Source organism: Stenella coeruleoalba, assembly GCF_951394435.1.
Source record: "Stenella coeruleoalba genome assembly, chromosome: 4".
Lineage (NCBI taxonomy): Eukaryota > Metazoa > Chordata > Mammalia > Artiodactyla > Delphinidae > Stenella > Stenella coeruleoalba.
In genome coordinates, this window is record NC_137149.1 from 18,987,053 (window position 1) to 19,006,808 (window position 19,756).

The 19,756-nt window shown below is 37.2% G+C and overlaps 2 protein-coding genes across 7 annotated transcripts in view; one reads left to right on the top strand and one right to left on the bottom strand.

The window, feature by feature from the left end:
- ADAD1 (adenosine deaminase domain containing 1) overlaps positions 1–19,756 on the bottom strand; it is a 110,428-nt gene that overhangs the window by 17,374 nt on the left and 73,298 nt on the right. For 2 of the 6 annotated variants that reach the window (XM_079920675.1, XM_079920673.1), the window contains one exon: positions 14,685–15,096. In XM_079920675.1, coding sequence (XP_079776801.1) covers positions 15,089–15,096 — 8 coding nt within the window. In that variant the 3' untranslated portion in view covers positions 14,685–15,088. Of the gene's footprint in view, positions 1–14,678; positions 15,097–19,756 lie in introns of those variants that run through there. The other 4 variants (XR_013828239.1, XM_079920676.1, XM_079920674.1 and 1 more) reach the window with 4 other exon arrangements.
- On the top strand, positions 11,453–18,354 carry IL2 (interleukin 2; the record flags this gene model as incomplete). Its single annotated transcript, XM_079920677.1, has 4 exons — positions 11,453–11,599; positions 11,693–11,752; positions 14,372–14,518; positions 16,301–18,354. The coding sequence occupies 4 exons, from the start codon at positions 11,453–11,455 to the stop codon at positions 16,409–16,411; spliced, it is 465 nt and encodes a 154-aa protein (XP_079776803.1). The 3' UTR covers positions 16,412–18,354.

Genomic DNA, 19,756 nt, shown 5'->3' on the forward strand with positions numbered 1-19,756 from the left:
ATTTGTCCCTTTATTGTTGAGTTGCAAGAGTTCTTTATACATTCTGGATATAAATCACTTATAAATATATGATTTGCAAATATTTTTTCCCATTCTGTGGATTGTCTTTTCACTTTCTTTATGGTGTTCTTTGAAGCACCGAAGTTTTAAATTTCGATGAAGTATAATTTATTATTTTCTTTTGTTGATTTTACTCTTAGTGACATAGCTAAGAAACCACTGTTTAATTCAAAGTCTAGAATATTTACCCCTAAGTTTTATTCTATGAGTCTTGTAATTTGAGCTCTAAAATTTAGTTTTATGATACATTTTGAGTTAATGTTTGTATATGGTATGAAGCTGGGGTACAACTTCATCCTTTCACATGTAGAAATCCAGTTGTCCCAGCACCAGCTGTTGAAAAGACTATTATTCTTCCTCCATTGAACTGTCTTGGCACCCTTGTCAAAAATCAATTGACTATAAGCAAGAGTATATTCTGGAACTCTCAGTTCTAGTCCATTGATCTCTATGTCTATTCTTATGCCAGTAGAAGCTAGCATATATGTTATACTTGGCAAGTAACAACCTACTGGTCCCCTTGCATTTACTGTATTACATTGGAGCATCCCTATATATGTCTGTTTTTCTACTAAAATATAAAATTCTGTAGGCTAGGGATAGCAACCTATTTTTTTACTCTCATAGCCCATGAGATGATGTTCGATAATGTACCTTAAATATTTTGCAGTCAAAAAAAAAACCCCAATAGGATTGTCTAATAAGAACAAGGCCTAATGTACTCATACAGTGCTGTTAGGGGCATATAATGAGAAACCCAAAATAACAGTGACTTAAACAAGATATATTTATTTCTCTCTCACATAAAATAATTCAGCAACTAGGCAATCAGAGTTGATTTGGTAGCTCCATGAAAATATTGGTATCCTAGCTCAGCTCTAACATCCCTAGAGTGTGGTTCCCTATCTTTAGGTCCAGAAGAGTCGCTAGAGTGCCGCCATTATATCTGCATGGCCACACCTCATTGCAAAGGAAAACTAGGGAATGTGGTCTTTACTGGGGAGCGGTACTGTAACCAGCTAAAACTCAGGATTCTTATTCTAAGCAAGAAGGAAGAATAGATATTAGGAGGAAATTAGCATTCTCTACAACAGAAATAACAGGATAACTTTTTAAAATCCGTTTGTGCCTGAAGAAATAAGGTATTTAGGAAGCTCCAAAGTAATTCAGTGTCTCATAGCTGACCCTGTAGGAATGGACTGAGATACTCCTGGGATGGATGTTGCTTGTTCTTCCTTTTTTCAGGCTCTGATGCTCTAGCCATCTGGGACCCTCATGTGGTCCTACCCTCACCATTGTGGTGTGGCACTTGAATTTATATTCCCTAGGAAATAGTATCATACAATCTAAATTTAAATCATCCCTAAATGCCTAGTCAAATTAAATTTCTTAGTGCTCCATTTCCCCCCAAACGTATTCTAGTGTAGAGAACAATATCTTGAAATCTAGGGGATACTAAGATTTCATTACATTTATTCTTCTAAGTAGTATATGAGCACGTCAAAAGAACTTTCAGTGATATTTCAACCACACAAAAGTATTTCTAATAGTTGGGATTTTAACCACCACAGCCAGCATAGCCAACCACAGAGAGAACGCTGTATTAAAAGAGTGTATTATCTTGGATTACATAGTCTACCTGTGAGGTATAATACAATTATTTTTTCTCTTCTGTATATTCTACACAGAAAACATAAGTTACCTTTTGCCTCACCTCAAGAATATTCTTTGTACTTTTATGCCACCTCTTACCATGTTCATAGGTAATTCTAGGTCAAACAATGATTCTTCACTTATAGAAGAAGTAAAATTCTTAGGCATTATTATGTTACTACCTGCTATATTCAAAACACTTCATCATTACTCTGGTCCATGAAGCAGCCAACCTGCTGCTACTCTTTCTTTTAGGAACTGTACCTGCATCTTACCTGAGCCAAGTATTCACCGCTGAGAATTCTTCATGGTTTTGCTTCCCCCCAAACATACCCAAACTCAGAATAATAAAAATTTAAGGATGCCCCTTATACCCACATCTAGGGTGCCTTCCAGATGGTCCATGGGTTGCACCAAGGGTTTACTCCCTCCCCTTAGGAAAGAAGGGATGCTAGAAATAACTAGGTTTTTGGTATACTCCATGTTTTAATATTAGCTCAATGGTTTTGTAAGAACTGCCCTATACTGCTGACTCACAGTATGAGATATCTATAAAAAGTGAGAGAGAGGAGGGGGGAATCTCAATTTCTCCAGGTTAATTTGCACAGGAAAAGTGTTATTAATATAAATATTCTCAATGACTGTGCCTTCAGTATAGTTAGAAGCTTCCTCATATTTGTGAGCAAGGGCTAACATAATGATTGTCAACAAACAAGATTTTCCTCCTAGGTTAAAATAACCTCGACTATTGGTGATAATTATGCCTCACAGTTTATGAATCAGATTAAAACACCCCAGAGATTTGCCAGTGCCTGTAAGTTCCATAATACATTCTTACCCCATGGATAAAGTTTGCCTGAATTCTTAATAGGAAATAAATACAGATATATGTCTATATGTATACATACATACAAGTACACACACACACACACACACACACACACACACACACACACACACAGAGAAGTCTATGTGGGTTAATCTATAAACAACATTTGGCTTAGGAGGTGAAATGAATTCTACCAGAATCCTAATATCATTTGGTGAGTAGCCCAGAATTATTTGCCTAATATTGTCAAAGATAGAGAATTAAGAATAAATTACATATTCATAAATTTTAGAAAGTTATATGGGGACTTCCCTGGTGGCAGAGTGGTTAAGGATCCTCCTGCCAATGCAGGGGACACGGGTTCGATCCCTGGTCTGGGAAGATGCCGCAGAGCAACTAAGCCCGTGAGCCACAACTACTGAGCCTGCAACCTAGAGCCTGCGAGCCACAACTCCTGAAGCCCCCGTGGCAAGAGCCCGTGCTCCACAACAAGAGAAGACACGGCAATGAGAAGCCCGCGCACCACAATGAAGAGCAGCCCCCGCTTGCTGCAACTAGAGAAAGCCTGCGCGCAACGACAAAGACCCAAGGCAGCCAAAAATAAATAAATAATAAAATAAATAAATTTAAAAAATAAAAAATTATATGAGGCAAGCTTGACTCTAAAATCAGCCACCTAAGTAACTACTTCTAGAATCTCTACCAGTATAAAAAGCCAAGTAACCATGAGGTGGTGTGAAAGCTTTCCTTTTGTTCCCTGTAACAGAAGATACAGATGCATCTTATTTACAGAGGCTGGCTCCTCCTTCCATTCTCTATGATTTGCATGAGTGAGGCCTGATACAGTGTTGATTTGTTTGACTCCCTCCTCTTCTCTAGCATTACTGTCTTCTATAATAATTTTTAAAATTTGATCTGCAGACATGTGAAGACATGCTCTCATTTGCTTTTGCTAAAATATCAAATTTGTTTCTATCTTAAACATTTGTAATGGAAATCTTTCCTAAAAATATTACATATACTCTGACTTCCTAAACAAAGCAGATTTTAACAAGGCAAAACATAATTTCAACATTTTTTGAAGAGGCAGGTTATCACTGTGAATATCAGTCATTATATTCTGCTATCATACAGGGTTATTGGGGTGCATGGGGGCTACTGGATCACATACTAAGGTTTCAGAAGGCTGTGCTTTTCTTTGGTCCCCATATTTCCTTCATTTTTAATACTTGTTTTCTGTATTTATAGTTACCTCCTATGCCTCATCCTTTTAAACTGTCAGCGATCATTTCTTCTGTGGGCAGCCTGATTCCCACAATTGTTTCTAATCTAACCTGCTCTTGAAAACAAAAAAGCTGGCTAGAACTGGGCCTAAAGAAAGCATGAGCATGGAGCACAAATGTTAAAAACTTGGCATACAGGCCGTGACTCCACATTCCAGAGCCCACTGCAGACTAAATATCCCTGCGCACTTCTCCACTGAGAACAAATTATTCTCAGTACAGCACTCCAAGCAGACACTGTTAATAATTCAACACATCAGACGACTTTTGAAAATTAACTTTCAGAGTTTTGGTTGTTTTAGAGGAATGAGGCTGCTTTTCAACTCAGATCAGGATAGGTCAATTTTGATGATGAAGGTAGCAGAATATTTCACCCCAAAATACACCCTTTTGGCCGTAAGAATTATTTTTAGTTGATTATTTTGAGAAACTACAGACACAGGAGCATCTCTGAAAACAGAGTAGAAGTTACCCTTTTGTAAGAGAGATCTACAATTATAAAGGAAATTTACTTTAGAGAGGGGTCTGTACCAGGAAGAAAGCTCTTACCAAAGATAACTTTTTTTTGACTGTTCGTTTATCTGTTTTTATTTTTTTTAACCCACTTTATTTCCAAATATAACTTTCTAACTTGAGAGACTTATCTGCATGGCAGGGCAACCTTTGCTTACCAAACATTTCCTCCTTTCACCTTCCCAAGAAACGCCTTCCCCCCTTTGAAGCCCCAGACCCCTATCCGGTTCCTTGGCTCAGGATGGTATCTAAGCCTCAATCATCTGGCTGCCTTCTGAGGCTCAGATCTTTATAGTGCTCCTGTAGGTACATACGTATGTACTTACAATTGCTTATTTTTTCTCCTATTAATCTGTCTTTTATTACAGGGTGGGGGGGTGTCTCAGCAGAGCACCTAGAAGGATAAAGGAAAAATGTTCCTCCTCTACAATGGACAGAGATCTCTTTAGACGGGACTGATGTATTATGGAATAATATCTATGTTATACTTTACCTCTAGTAACCCTACAGAATGATGAAAAAGTATTTGGTTAATTAGATTTTACCTGACTTTAATCTGGGCTTTGCTGGAACGGTAAAAATTTCTACCTCTTTCTTTTTCAACCTTCATATTAGGCAGATTGATAAACCTGGATGATATCAAAACAGTTTGCAAAGCAAATGCCATCATTTAAAGAAATATCTTACTAGAAAAGGGAGAGGGTGTAGCATACCAGAAACAGGTCATGGGACTACTCATTCATTCAAAGTTATCAGATTAGTGTTGTGTGCTTTCATTTATGATATTTTGTCATTCACTCAAGAGTCCACTTAGGTCCATATTGTCATTTTAGAAATGAAAAAACAGGCTCAGAGAGGATAAGAAATTTGTTCAAGGTCACACAGCCAGTGAGTGATAAAGACGACTGGCACTCAGGTCCACCTGATTCCCAGTTCCAAATATGGAACTGAATGTATTAGTATAACCTCCAACTGGCATACATTTCACCATTCCCGCTCCTTTCTCCCTCTTGATCCACCCTTATTTGATAATACGGAAACTATGTAATTGGTACAGAAATATAGGCTTATACCACTGATAAGGAGTGGTAAATTGTTAAGAACTTTCTGAATAAGTATCAAAAGCCTTAAAATATTCATACACTTTGACACAGTAATTCCCATTCTAGGATTTTATCCTAAAAGGAAAATCAGAAATTTGCACAAATATTTACGTACAAAAGAGCTTAGTGAATTACAGCACTATTCATAATTGTGAATGTTTGTAATTAATGTAAATTCCAATAATAAAATAGTCACACAACAGAATAAAAATGTTTTAGAATACTTAATATGCGAGATATTTATAACACATGATTAAGAGAAATAAGCATGTAAAACCATACCACAGAAAAAAGATTAGATGGACATAAATACCAGTATGTGATAACAATAGTTATATCTACCTGGTAAGATTACAGCTGATTTTTAATTTTTTTCAGTTTCCTTTTATTTTCCAAATTTTCTATAATGAATATGTATTATTTTGTAATTAGATCATGTTACAATTTTTAAACAAAAAATCAAGCTATAATCTTTAAAAAATATATTAGTTAGTGTTAAAAACAATACAACAGGCCCAAAATGGAATCGTTTATGCTAAGTCCCACATCACTAAACCAAGACTTAATTACAGTTTTGGCTCTCCCAGATATTCCCATCAGGAATTGCCTAATCAGCATAAATTAGGTAATCTGCCTGATAGACCCCTGCAATCCCCTAAAGGAAAGTAACCTTGCAGTAACCAATCCACTTTTTTGCCTAGTATAACTTCCTTGCTCTCATTCCCTTCTGGCTATTTTCATTTTGTACAGCTCCCCAGAGTTCCCTTCTATCTGCTAGATTGGATGCTGCCTGATTCGAATTGACTTTTGCTCAAACTCTCAAAATTTTTAGTATGCCTAAGTTTATCTTTCAACATTAGGAATGATGGAACAATGTACTGTCAATGATACATCCAAAGCTTCTGTAGAAGAGGAAAGAACCAATAGTTAACAGAGAACTTAAATGTAAATGATTTTATTTTTACAATGATTTTAATGAAGGCATTTATCTCCACAGAGGAGAAAGCTAATATTCATTTGTAAGTTGCAAGGTTTAATCTTAATGTACAAAGAAAATAAAGGTCTTCATGAAATACATGCAGCCAGAAAATTTCTTTCCTTAACTATTTTACTGTGAAATGAGATAAATGGATGTGAAAGTCCTTTATGAACTTGAAGTGCTTTACAAATCTATTACTATTACCATCAGAAGACTGTCATGTTCTACCTCTAGTAACTGCTGTATGACTTGTCATAGGGGTCATATATTTACACAAAAAATTATTTCCAAAGGTTGTGAAGATACCACCAATTCTCATCACATTTAAGTAATAAGCTGTCTCCTGGTTGACAAATGCAGACAATTGCCTTGTGTGATATCCCCATGTCAGCCTTAGAACACTGCACTCCTAAAAGGACAATGCAGCTTAAATCCACATTGAATACAATCATTTTCTTACTTTAGATATGGGAGAAGTGTCAGGAAACATCAAATGTTCCAGTGCTTTTAAAAGACCCCAGAAAGAGATTAAAAAACATGAGCAAACCCCAGCTTCCATAGCTACTGTATAGATTCAGCTGCTCTAAATTCTTAGAAATCCTAAAGTTGCTCAGACAAGGTGTTGGTTAAGTGAAGGTGGATGGTGGATGATGCCTCACTTGATTCATCAGCTATCACTGAGAGAATGAGTGAGATGGAAAATGGGCACAATTCATCTTTTTCTATGTAGCATAATGGGCCTAGAATTTGGCATCACTATTTAGCACAGGAAATACATAAGATTAGAGACAAGGAAGCCTTGGGTTTTTGCTCTAACTTCACCACTAATTTAAGAATGGGATCTTGGGTAAGTCACTTAAACCTCTAAAAACATCATATTTCTTATCAGCAAAATGTGACTCAATTAGATAATGAATTTGAAAACACTTTGCAAAATTAAAAGTACCAAGGAAATAATTCTTCCATTCCAAAAGGTTATGAACATCATTAAAATTTACCACACAGAAGAAGGGCACACACAAACGAGACTTAACTGTGATGAACAGACAGATTTACAGAAGCGGTATCACATTAAGGCGGACCACAGGTCTAATAAGGACAAACAATGGGCACCAACCTATGCCTGAGGAAATCTGGATTTTCACAGGAAACACAGAGCTCCTAGTGAAATGTTCTCTAGGTGGTATGGAGATGATCCAACAATATGTCCTAACTTCAAAAGGAGAGAACGGTATCTTGAAAAACCAAGAGGCCTTCAGAGAGACCGACAAGAGATGCATTAATACAGGCATCAAGCTCCAGATCAAATTAAAGTTTTACAGAGCTGTGAAAGAGGCTCAGAAAGAAGAAATTCTTGCAGGAGGTGGAGTCCCTGAAAGTTAGCTTTGATGGATGGATGATTAGGCAACTGACTGACCAACCTCCCTGGGAGGCAGCTTTAGCAACTTGGGCTATTCCTGAGTCTAACAGGCAGACTCACAAACAATGCTAAGCAACTAAAAGAGCTTCTAATTGAACAGTAAAGTTTATTTTCAAAGGGGAAGCAGGGGGTGTGACACATGCGGTAGTTAGCAGTCTACTACTGACTCTATAACCACTATAGCCGAAGAAGTCCGCTGATGTGGCAGACGTGTTAAAAAGTGAAAGTTTGCCACAGCATACGACTGCCGTAGCTTTCTTCCCAAGCATTTCAAGAAAGAAGTTATAAGGCCAACTTCCATAATGATGCCTGTTACACAATAAGGACAAGCCAGGGGCCTAGGAATTCAATTTTCCACAGGGTCCCGTCAATGTAGCCATATACTGACCCACTCTCTCATGGAAATAGCCGGAGAAATATAAATATCAAGACTATGAGCACATCACAGGCCTCACTGGAAAAGCCCCACACAGAAAAATGTGTGGGTGTGAATTTTTCCATTCTGGAAGGGTAAAGGCCTGAGCTGATGATGCTGGGATGAGACACTGAAGTCTTTAGAGAAGTGAAACAAGTGTAATAAAGTTGACACACAGATTACCAAATAGCCTTTCCCTTATAACTGATGCTAAATTTGTGGTTTTGATTTGAAAGGTACAGAGAGACATTCTGCATTTTATTAGGGAAAAAAAAAAAAGTAAAAGATCATCATCATTGGTCTCTAATCTTTTGTAAAAGAAAAAATTATTGTCTCTAACCTGGCTTTTTCTTTACTTTTTTTCCGTTGAGGAACTGTAACTCTTATTTTTAAATTTTAGGAAGATGTTTTATATTCTTCTGAATATTGCCTAATGCATAGATAAAAAGTACTGAAACATTTCTCTCTTTTTTTTTTCTTTTGCGGTACGCAGGCCTCTCACTGCTGTGGCCTCTCCCATTGCGGAGCACAGGCTCTGGATGCGCGGGCTCAGCGGCCATGGCTCACTGGCCCAGCCGCTCCGCGGCATGTGGGATCTTCCCGGACCAGGGCACGAACCCGTGTCCCCTGCATCGGCAGGCGGACTCTCAACCACTGCGCCACCAGGGAAGCCCTCTCTGTTCTTTTTATATACAATTAAGTGTTCCTTAGAATGTGTAACCTGGACTTCCCTGGCAGTCCAGTGGTTAAGACTCTGTGCTTCCACCGCAGGGGACACGGGTTCAATCCCTGGTCAGGGAATTAAGATCCCGCATGCCTCTCAATGTGACCAAAAGAAAAAAAAAAAGTAAATTATGCTCAAAGAATGTGTAACCTTTCCTGCCTATCCACCCTCATCTTAATCCTAAATTTACATATCTACATTTTAACCATGTTGTCAAAATTCGGTTTAAAGTCATGTTTCTTCTTCAAAATTCTTCATATTCACTTTTCTTGAGGCAGCAATCACCTATTACCTGGGATTACACCTGTCTGTGTATGACTGCTCTATTACACATCAGGTTGTTTGAGAAAGAACACAAATGGTAAGAGTGTGGGCTTTGGAGTAAGATTATTCTGGTTTCAAATCCTTGTTCTGCCCTAAACTGGTAGTAAAGGCTAAATAACCTAGAACAAATTATTTAACATCTCTGATCTTCAGTTGTCTAATCTACAAAATGGTACCATCACTTCACAGGTAAGGCTTAAACTAGACGGTGCGCCTGCGCATTTCCTTTCTATATGCCTGACAGCATCATAGGTGCTAGATAAATATCTGTTTAAAGAACAGACAAGAAATGAATAAGGTAGTAAGAACGGAGAAGTTACAAGAAATGACTTTGAAGAAGGATTTCCTCAGTTTAAATTAGCAGTATATATCTGTACCATCATTCAGGCAGTCAGTGCATTACATTGAGGACAAACGAACACAATCCTAAGTATCCTACCTGATATAATGACTACAAAAATACTGATCTGATGTTATTTAATAACTATTATTGTTATACTCATAGTGTCACAGGTGCTTTAGAAGCTAAATCTAAATCTATTAAAGAGTGAAAACATATAAACTAGAAACTTGTGGACTGGTTTATATATGGCACACATAAAGTCTATTATAAAACTGGCATCAATACCCTTGGATGCAAACCCTTTTCTGAGTATTTGTTTGTCACAAGTTTTTTGCAGTACTTAATTTTTTCATAAAGGTGTTCCAAGAATTGTAATGGATACCCCTCCTGGTAACTTCTATTGAGTTCTGGCTTCTGTTATTTTAAGAGTCATGTTGGAATAACTGAGCCCAAATACCCCTGCTCTGAGGACTGCTCTCACTCCACAAGAGACACACACACACACACACACACACACACACACACACACACACACACACACACACACACACACACACACACACACATGTTCCGTGGCTCACCATGGCCTCCTGGACTGCTTATTACCCTGCCTTTTGCACCCCCAGCCACAATAATTAGGCCAGTATTGGATCACCACGCGCTAGTCACATCATCTTTCTCCTAAAGAGTGAACGAATGGTATCCAGAAATTCCAGTTAGTGAGCTTCCTATAAACAAATAAACTTGGGGATCCCTATTGTTATGCTCATTTTCTGCCTTATATTTAAAGAAATATAAGCAATCTGTTCAACAGAGAGAGAGAAAGAAATGAAATGGACATGAAGAGGGAGAAAGATCTAATAGCTCAGGTGGTCCCTGAGAGACTGAGAGGAAGATAAAGCATCCTTGATTCTGGCAACATTCCAACTCTCACTATATCCCCTTGATGCCCATCAAAAAGAATAAAGGAGCAAAAATAAATCTGTAAAACAAATGACCAAAAACAACCCCCATTAGCATTAGTAGTGTCCTTGTATGCAAACCCTTTTCTGAGCATGTTTGTTAAACACCGTACCACTAAAAAAAAAAAAAAAAAAAAAAAAAAAAAAAAGTACAACAGACATTAAGAGATTTAAACAGATACAAGAAACATGTTAAAATTAAAACAGCATAAAACAGTGCCTCAAGCTCAGTATTTTATGTATTCTAATTTTAATACCTCTCTAGCTGATTGTATAAGAAGTAATCTAGCATGTTGTATGCATTAGCTCAGTCATCGTGGAGATAAAAAGGTAAAGCCATCCTGAAACAGGAAACCAATATTCTTCCTGTTTAATCAACAAATCTAAAAATTTATTCTTTTCAACTATTTATTCTTGCTCTTGTCCACCACAACATGGTGTTCCACATAGTTTTATGACAAAGAGAAATTTTTCATGAGACTCTTTTGTATCCCCACCCCCTTAAAGAAAGAGGGAGGAAAAACTGTTTCACACAGAAGGCGTTAGTTGTATGAATTAGAACTGCCACCTAAGTGTGGGCTAATGTAACCAAGAGGGATTTCACCTACATCCATTCAGTCAGTTTATGGGGGTTTAAAGAAATTCCAAAGAGTCATCAGAAGAGGAAAAATAAAGGTAATGCTTTTTGCCACACAGGTAGAATCTTTGAAAGTATGTGTAATATGTAAAACATTTTGACACCCCCATCATATTTTTCCAGAATTAACAGTATAAATTCTCTTGTTCAAGAGCTTCCTATCAGCCTCTCTAATCACTACTCACAGTAACCTCAACTCCTGCCACAATGTACAAGATGCAACTCTTGTCTTGCATTGCACTAACTCTTGCACTCGTGGCAAACGGTGCACCTACTTCAAGCTCTACAGAGAACACAAAGAAACAAGTGCAGTCATTGCTGCAGGATTTACATTTGCTTTTGAAGGAAATTAATGTAAGTTTATTCCCTTTCTTACTCAAATTATTACATTTAATTTGTCTAAGTGGAGTTTCTTTTTTTTAATAACAATCTGTTATGCTTTCTCAGAACTATGAGAACCTCAAGCTCTTCAGGATGCTCACATTTAAATTTTACATGCCCAAGAAGGTAAGTACAACTTTCTACATTCATTTACATTTTAACAGAATTGAAAGTAATGTGAAAATTTACAAACTACCTGGATTAATAGCACTTCATCTGAGGAGAAGAATTAGTAACCTCAGCATCTTTTTGAAAAAAACCAAGTTTGCTAATGGGCCTCTGAAAAATGGCTTTGCCAATATTTTCTTTATACGTACTTATGTGTGTTTGGGGGTAGAGGGAATGGGAAGAAAAGCATAATATTCTCTTTATTGCTCAGACAGTTTTAAAAAAGATTGTGTTGACCTACTGTTTTATTTAAAAATATAAAACTCTAGAGATACTTGATCATATCACTTTACCACTCAAATTAGCAAAACTGATATCAGAGGGCCCACTTTAAAATAAATCCTTTACTGTTTTAGGAAAGAATCTTAAGGATCTATCTTCGAGATGCAGCATAGCAGTAATCCGTAGCACAGATTCTAGGGCAGATTATTTAAACTGAAATCTCAGCTCTGCCATGTCCAATCTTTTGTAACCTTGGGCAAGTTACTCTCTTTGTGATTCAGTTTCTTACTTACTTATGTAAATGATAATTGTATATACTTCATATAGTTTTGTGAGGATTAAGGAGTAAATGTAAAGTACTCAGAACAGTATCTGGCATATGGTAAACACCATATAAGCATTAGCTATTAGAAGTAATAATAAAGACAAAATTCTTCCTGGAGAGTGTAAAGTAAAATTTTGGACTTACACATCTTTCATGTCAATAGACCTAGAGACTTCTGATGCTATATGACTTACATTCCAAGACTAAAAGCTTCATTTGGTCGTTTGGGGATTCAGACAGTTAGCTAAGCATCATCTAAGCTCCTAGAGCTACGCTAGTCATGTAAAATTTCCTAGTCGTCGTACCAGTCAACAGATAATGGGCAAAATCTGATGCTAAGAAGAGCTTGTCCCTGGGTGAACAGCCCAGAAAAAAAATGGGATTTAAGGGTAATGAATGCAATCACACTGACCCACTTCTTATAAATTTGAGGAAATTATACATCAAACTACCCCTTTAAAAGATAAAAAGGAGATAACTTAGAGATGCTCCTCCAACTTAATCAGAGTCACGTAACTCTTACCTCCAGCAGCGTAAAGACACTAGACTGTTTTTTGAAGGAAAGAGCTCCAATTTGCTCATGCCAAAAACTTAAGCCCTGAACTTGTAGAATTTATAGTAGCAAGTTGAAAGGGCATTAGATGAAAATGTCATAAAATGTATGTGGTGTATTCCTACCTCTCCCTTTAAAAAGTGATAAAAAGATAACACCAGATTATGTGCATAATTTAGAGGGTGGTAGAATTCTTTGAAATCTAGCAGTTTCTAAATGACAACTGCAAAATCTATTTGAAACTAAAAGTAATGTGATAAACGCCATTCATTTGTTCATTTTACAACCATTCATGTTTGCAAAAGAATTTAGAGAGCTATAAAAACATTTAATTCAAAGGTTGTTATGTTAATGTTATAAAGAAAAAGAACTGAAGTTTAATCCTGGCTCCACCTAGTCATATGGCCTTGGGGAAGACATTGAAATTCTGAGATTTAGTTTCCTTATTTGTAATATGGAGATAACACACTGCATTACCTATCACAAAAGGTGGCTGTGAGACTTGGGCTTCTTCAGGACAAAACACTTTGAAATTATAATGTACCACAGAAGTATGAAATATTATCATTATATACAGAAGTGTGTTGTGTGTGTGTATTTGTATGTGTATATGTCTAAATTAGGAGGCCCATCCAAAAATCCTTCAAATATTGTAAGCTTTTATTTGATTTGGACAAATCATTTTTAAAAATATATCTTAGGGCTTCCCTGGTGGCGCAGTGGTTGAGAGTCCGCCTGCCAATGCAGAGGACACGGGTTCGTGCCCCGGCCCGGGAAGATCCCACATGCCGCGGAGCGGCTGGGCCCGTGAGCCATGGCCGCTGAGCCTGCGCGTCCGGAGCCTGTGCTCCGCAACAGGAGAGGCCACAGCAGTGAGAGGCCCGTGTACCGCAAAAAAAAAAAAAAACAATGTATCTTAATGTACTTATTATAGAAAAGTAAAAAATTAAGATGTAGTTATATGTGCCTTGCTATACTGACCCATTACTAAATAACTACAACTAACTAATCCATAAAGTGTTGGAACTGTGACAGATGGCATCCAAGAGTTCCCTCTGTCCCTAACATTCTATGATTCTCAACTCTTAGATTATTAAATATTAGAATCGGAGAATGTGATCCTATACTTCCACATTATGACCACTCTGATTCTAATAATTTCTCTGCAGACTGGAAAAGAATTCAACCTATATTGGTGATTTACATTTGGGTGCAGAAATGTTGACTTTTTTTCAAAGTCAAATTAAGCTGAAATTAATGACTCATTATTTGTTAACTAACAGTTAATGCTAACCATGGGCAGCTGAACTCTCATTTTTCCAGTCTTATAATGTTGGTCCATCTTTATAGCAATGATGAAAACAGAGAATGGTAAAAACTATATACTGCCTCTGTTAATACATTTTGATATTAATTTCTGATTCTGACCTTTAGTCAGGGCAAATTGACCTGATAATTACTTTTATTATTATTCAAGGCTACAGAATTGAAACATCTTCAGTGTCTAGCAGAAGAACTCAAACCTCTGGAGGTTGTGCTAAATGTTGCTCAAAGCAAAACCCAGAACTCGATAGATATCAAGGATTTAATGGACAATATCAACAGAATAGTTTTGACACTAAAGGTAAGATATTACCTTATTTGCTCTCCTGGAAATAAAATAAATGGAAGGGTGTTTTAACATGGTATAACATTTTTGGTGTTTGTGAAGTACTCATGCATTTTAAGTCCACTGTGAACATAACTCATTTTTATATTAGGTGGAGCTGGGAAGTGTAAGCTAGAGGGCTTCCACCTACCATCCATTCAGGGACAAGCCCCCACCGCTGCACTCTGTCACCCCTCACATGAACACAAAATTGGGAGTGGAAGAAGACACTGAATTGAATTTCACAGAAAGCAGACAGGTTTCATTATATATTTTTTAATTCCTTCAGATAATTTTCCAGAATAGCTAATTCTGATTACCTGAAAGACTTTTTAAATGAGATTTTCCTATCATCTGGTGGAAGAACTGAGAGATTTGTCTAAAAAAAAAAAAATGGCAACCAGTAAAATGGCCAATGGACCAGATAATTAACTTTTTATTTAGAAGTAATACTCACTTTCAGGACCTCAAGTATTTTTAAATGCATAGGAAGCATGAAACATACAAGGAACTTGGGTGATGTGAGGAATTCATGGCTCTCTTTTCTCATCCATCTGCCAAAGTACAAAATTCATGAATTAATAGATATTCTAAATAAACAGCATAATTTTAATTACAGTAGAACCAACTTTCTAAAAGTATGTAACTCTAGTTGTTTCCAAATAAGAGTCACTTTATTAGTAGACAGTCTCTATTTAATTTAAAAAATACATTGAGATCAATGTCATCTACCCATTGATGGACTCAGTTTACCATCTATGTCAATAATTTTGCTCTAAAATTCTCGACCAACATCAGAAAAACTGATTCTAAATTCTAGATGCAAAATTAATAAAAAATTACATGAAAATCGAAAAAGCAAGATACTTTAAAAAATCTAAGCCCCCAAGAAGTTATAATATTTAAATAACTATATGTAAGAGGGTATATAATACTGCAATAGTTTGTTTAAAGGGAATACTTTATCTCACTTGATTTATGTTTTCAGGATAGGAATTACTTCAAATTTGAAAAAGTCCCCCCTTTCAATCTCACTATATATCAAAATATTTTCTTCTTAGCTTGTCAGCCAGAGGCAGAGTTGAAACAGTTCCTATCAGCAGAGGAGGTTAATTTCTAAAAAGTCAGTCCACAGAATTTCTAATGTTTAGATTTCTAAAAATTGGGAAATTTATCTGCACTGAGGTGGGGTGGGATTCGTTATGAGTATTTTTGAAAACGTTCTTCATACAAATTTCCCCCCAAAGCTTATCCTAACTTACTCTGGGCTGGTTCCATCTTGCTTTGGGGAAAATATGAGGAGATTCACTCAAGCAGACTAATAGGAGATTTAAGGTTTAGAAATGAAGAAAGTATAATGTGCTTATCACTATATACATGTAACCTATATTTAGATACAGATATAATTTGAGAGGAAAAGAGGTTTAACAACTTTAATTCTGCATGCAGCACTTAATGAAGTATTTGTCTAAAATTGTTTTAAAATGTTTATTGTACAAAATTCAGGAAAAACATTGTGTTCATTAAGAGTGACAATTAACAAATGAGGAAAATTTCCGTTTTTATGTCACTATCACTGGGTATCATAACATATAACTTTGGCACATCATTTTGATCATTTCAAGAGAATGTGAATGGTTAATATGTTTAACATACTTGAAAATAAAGGCCATAAGTCTATAAGACTTCAACTGAAAATATTATATATAAGGTAAACTACCCTGAACTAAAACAAAATTAAAATGTTTTCTTTTACAGGGATCTGAAACAGGATTCACATGTGAATATGATGATGAGACAGTAACCGCTGTAGAACTTCTGAACAAATGGATTACCTTTTGTCAAAGCATCTACTCAACAATGACTTGATAATTAAGTGCCTCCCATTTTAAATGTATCAGGCTTTCTATTTATTTAAATATTTAAAATGTATATTTATTTTTTGATGTATGCTTTTCTACCTTTTGTAACTATTAGTCTTCAGATGATAAATATGGATCTTTTAAGATTCTTTTTGTAAGCCCTACGGGCTCTAAAACATTCACTTAATTTATCCTAAAGTATTTATTTTTATGTTGAATTGTTAAAGACAATGTCTATGTAGGTCAGTTAATAAAATTATTTAATAAAAACAAGCCCAGATATTTGTTATTCTGGGAATAGCACGGAGTGAGCACTAAAATATTTCTGAATTACTCATGTAAACTCACAAGACGGTTAAGATGCTTACAAAAGTCACTCTTCCCCTGAAGAGGTATGTGGAATACAGAAATGGGTTTCTCAAAGCTCTTGCTTTCTCCTTTCATAAGTTGATTAGACTCTTAATTCTAATCTGAGACTACCTCATCAAATTATACTATTTTCCTTCTCCAGGTCATGCCTTAAATTTAAATAAGATGCCAAAACAAAAACATTCTTGAAACCCTTTATATGATTGGTGTGTCTTTCTATCCATTCTCCAACATCTTATACCTTGCTCTCTGCCGTCAGGAGGCTCACCTATTTGACCTATATCAAAGCTCTCCCCTGCCCTTTGGCTTTCCATTGGGTCCTGCCACTGGGGAACCCTGGTAGGATGTCTGAGGGACAGAAGAGATTCCCCTGACTTTCCCTATGGAGTAGCCACTGGATGGTTGTGCCTCTCGACCAAAGAACCCAGTTTCTCTCAAGGTGGCTCTCTTGAGATTTTTTCCTTCTGAGTTCTGCTAACCTTTCCCTCCACTCCTCCCTTCCAGCCTAAAGATGGTAGCACTTATACTATTACCAGCTCCAGGGTACTATACTATTCCTTGCAGTTTCCCTGTATGCTGACCATAGCTTGGTAAATTGTCTCTTTATTAGGTTCTCCTTGAATTATTCTGAGTATGCCATCTGTTTTCTGAGTCAGACACAGTAGTTGTACCAGAAATAGTCCTAAGAAATAGATCCTCAAAATAGAATTCTGGGACCAGGTTGTTCATATATTCAGGGAATACAACAAAATAAGGGCATGAGAAATCTATGGGATGTAGCATCCTGATTTTTCAAATTATTATCAGTGGTAGCATAGGATGAAATGCAGATAGAGAGCAAGCTGTGAGATGAAATGACTGTGACATTTAATTGCTACAGCAATAATAGTTATAAAAGTTGTGATTATCACCTGTATTCTTCTGACAGTCTCAGAGAATGAAGGGGAAAAATTAAAGTTATGAACACACAATTAAAGACATTCATGGGCAACCAGAAGTCCTCACTGGCAGTTGTGAAGGAGTTCATCTCTTGTAATCATAGGGTGTATATGGCAGAGAACAAAGCAAAGAGTCTAATGTAAGATCTGCAAAGAGCTAGTGCCACTTAAAAGCTTAAGCCCTCCAGGTCTCCTACAGTAAGGATGGGGAAGGAGTGGGACTCTGAGATATGGGATGTGGATGTTCTGCCAGACACAGAGACTGAGAACCTTAAACATCTGTCTTTCCTGTTGACAGAGGCAACTCCTTTTCTTTAATAGAATCCCTTGTGAGGAAAAACCACTCCTTTACTTAAAAACCTTCCAATGACTCACAAATTGAGGACAATTTTCCTCAGAACACACCTCTACCATCTTTCCTTGCCTCCATGCCTAAAATGGGAGTTAAGATCTCAACATTCTGGGAAAATGAGATACAAAATGTTTAGACCAATGGGGATGAAAAATAAGTCATGTTTGGGCCACTTTAATTGTGATGAATGCAACTCCCTGGGACTCCGAATTTAATGATAACTTGCAAATGGCAATAACAGCTGGTTGAGTAAATGCTGGGACTCTACAGTGGCCTCTTTTAATGATGATGAAATGCCAGAGCTTCTTGGTAGAAGATGGAGTCCAAAGGACCAGGGAACTGGAAATGTTGAAATGGATCCATTAGGTACAGTCTTCTCATCTTGCCCAGGAAGCCTTTAGGAAGTACACTGGTAAGAGGGACACTAGCATCCACCAGAGTTCTGTGGTGGTGTTTTCATTAGGCCAGAAATGACAGACGGGGCTGCAATGGAACTGGTTTCCCGGATCTCATTGGGGAATAACGTAATCCTGGAATGATAAAGGCCAGGTGACAGCACTTAGCCCTCAAAGACAAAATGGAAGCAATCACCACAAAAAACCACAGGGCAGAGTCCTAATCAAAGTGTTTTATCCAAAACAGATCTTAAGTGGTGGCTACCTGATTCCAAGATCCCTAAAAATTAGAAGATTCTAATTCTGTTGGGCAGAACTGAATGAAAGTCACCATAATTGGAATTCATGACCTGTTCCAAGTTCCTGGATTTAAGCCACTTCATATACCTGGTATCCTGCCTCAGAAGGGGGATGCAGAATCCCTTTAAGGAAGGATACTGTAATATGGCCACAGATGTATACTGCAAAAATTTCCCCAAGCCATTCTGCAAGAGATATTTACAAAGAGACAATTTGCTGAAGAATGGAAACTATCAAGATATTCTGGGGGCTATTAGATAATGGCCCTGAAGGACCCTATAATTCTGAAACTCCACTGTGAGTCACCAGTCAGAATGGGGACTTAGCCTGATGGAAGATTAGCCCAAGTCCCTCTCAGGAGGGCCCAAAGGGATCACAGACCCTCCTGTAGCACACCCCCATAGTGGCCAAGGAGCTGCACTGTTCAGGACTCCCTTCAACAGAACATATTCTCCAGGGAGCATAGGTGACTGACAGTCTCTAGCTATTGCCATTTGCATTTACATAACATGGGCAATAGAATATGTTAACTGTCTTGTCCCAGGGATATATCAATTTTACTGCTTTCTATCCTAATTAGTCTGGAGAGTACTTGATCATCTTACTATTTCAAAGAGTATCATGTGGGTCGATTACATTGATGCTTTTATGCTAACTGGATTTGTTGAGAAGTAACAAGTAGGAGTAGTGCCTGAGTAAGGCGAATGTGCGTTAGAAGAAGGGTGACAAGTTCAGGGATGTGTCACAAATATGAAGTTTCTAAGGGTCCAGTAGTTTCATGCATGTTAGGAGGTTCCTCTACAGTGGAGGGCAAGATGCTGTGCCTTGAAAGGCCAATTACAAAGAGGTACAAAGCTTGGTGAGCCTCTGGGATTTAAAAGAACGCTACATTTGCTACTCTGACCCGTTTTTGAAGGGTAACTCATAAGGCTGTCAGTTTTCAGTGAGGCCCACAGCAAGAAAGGGCTACCTAGCAGGCCCAGGCCTCAATACAAATT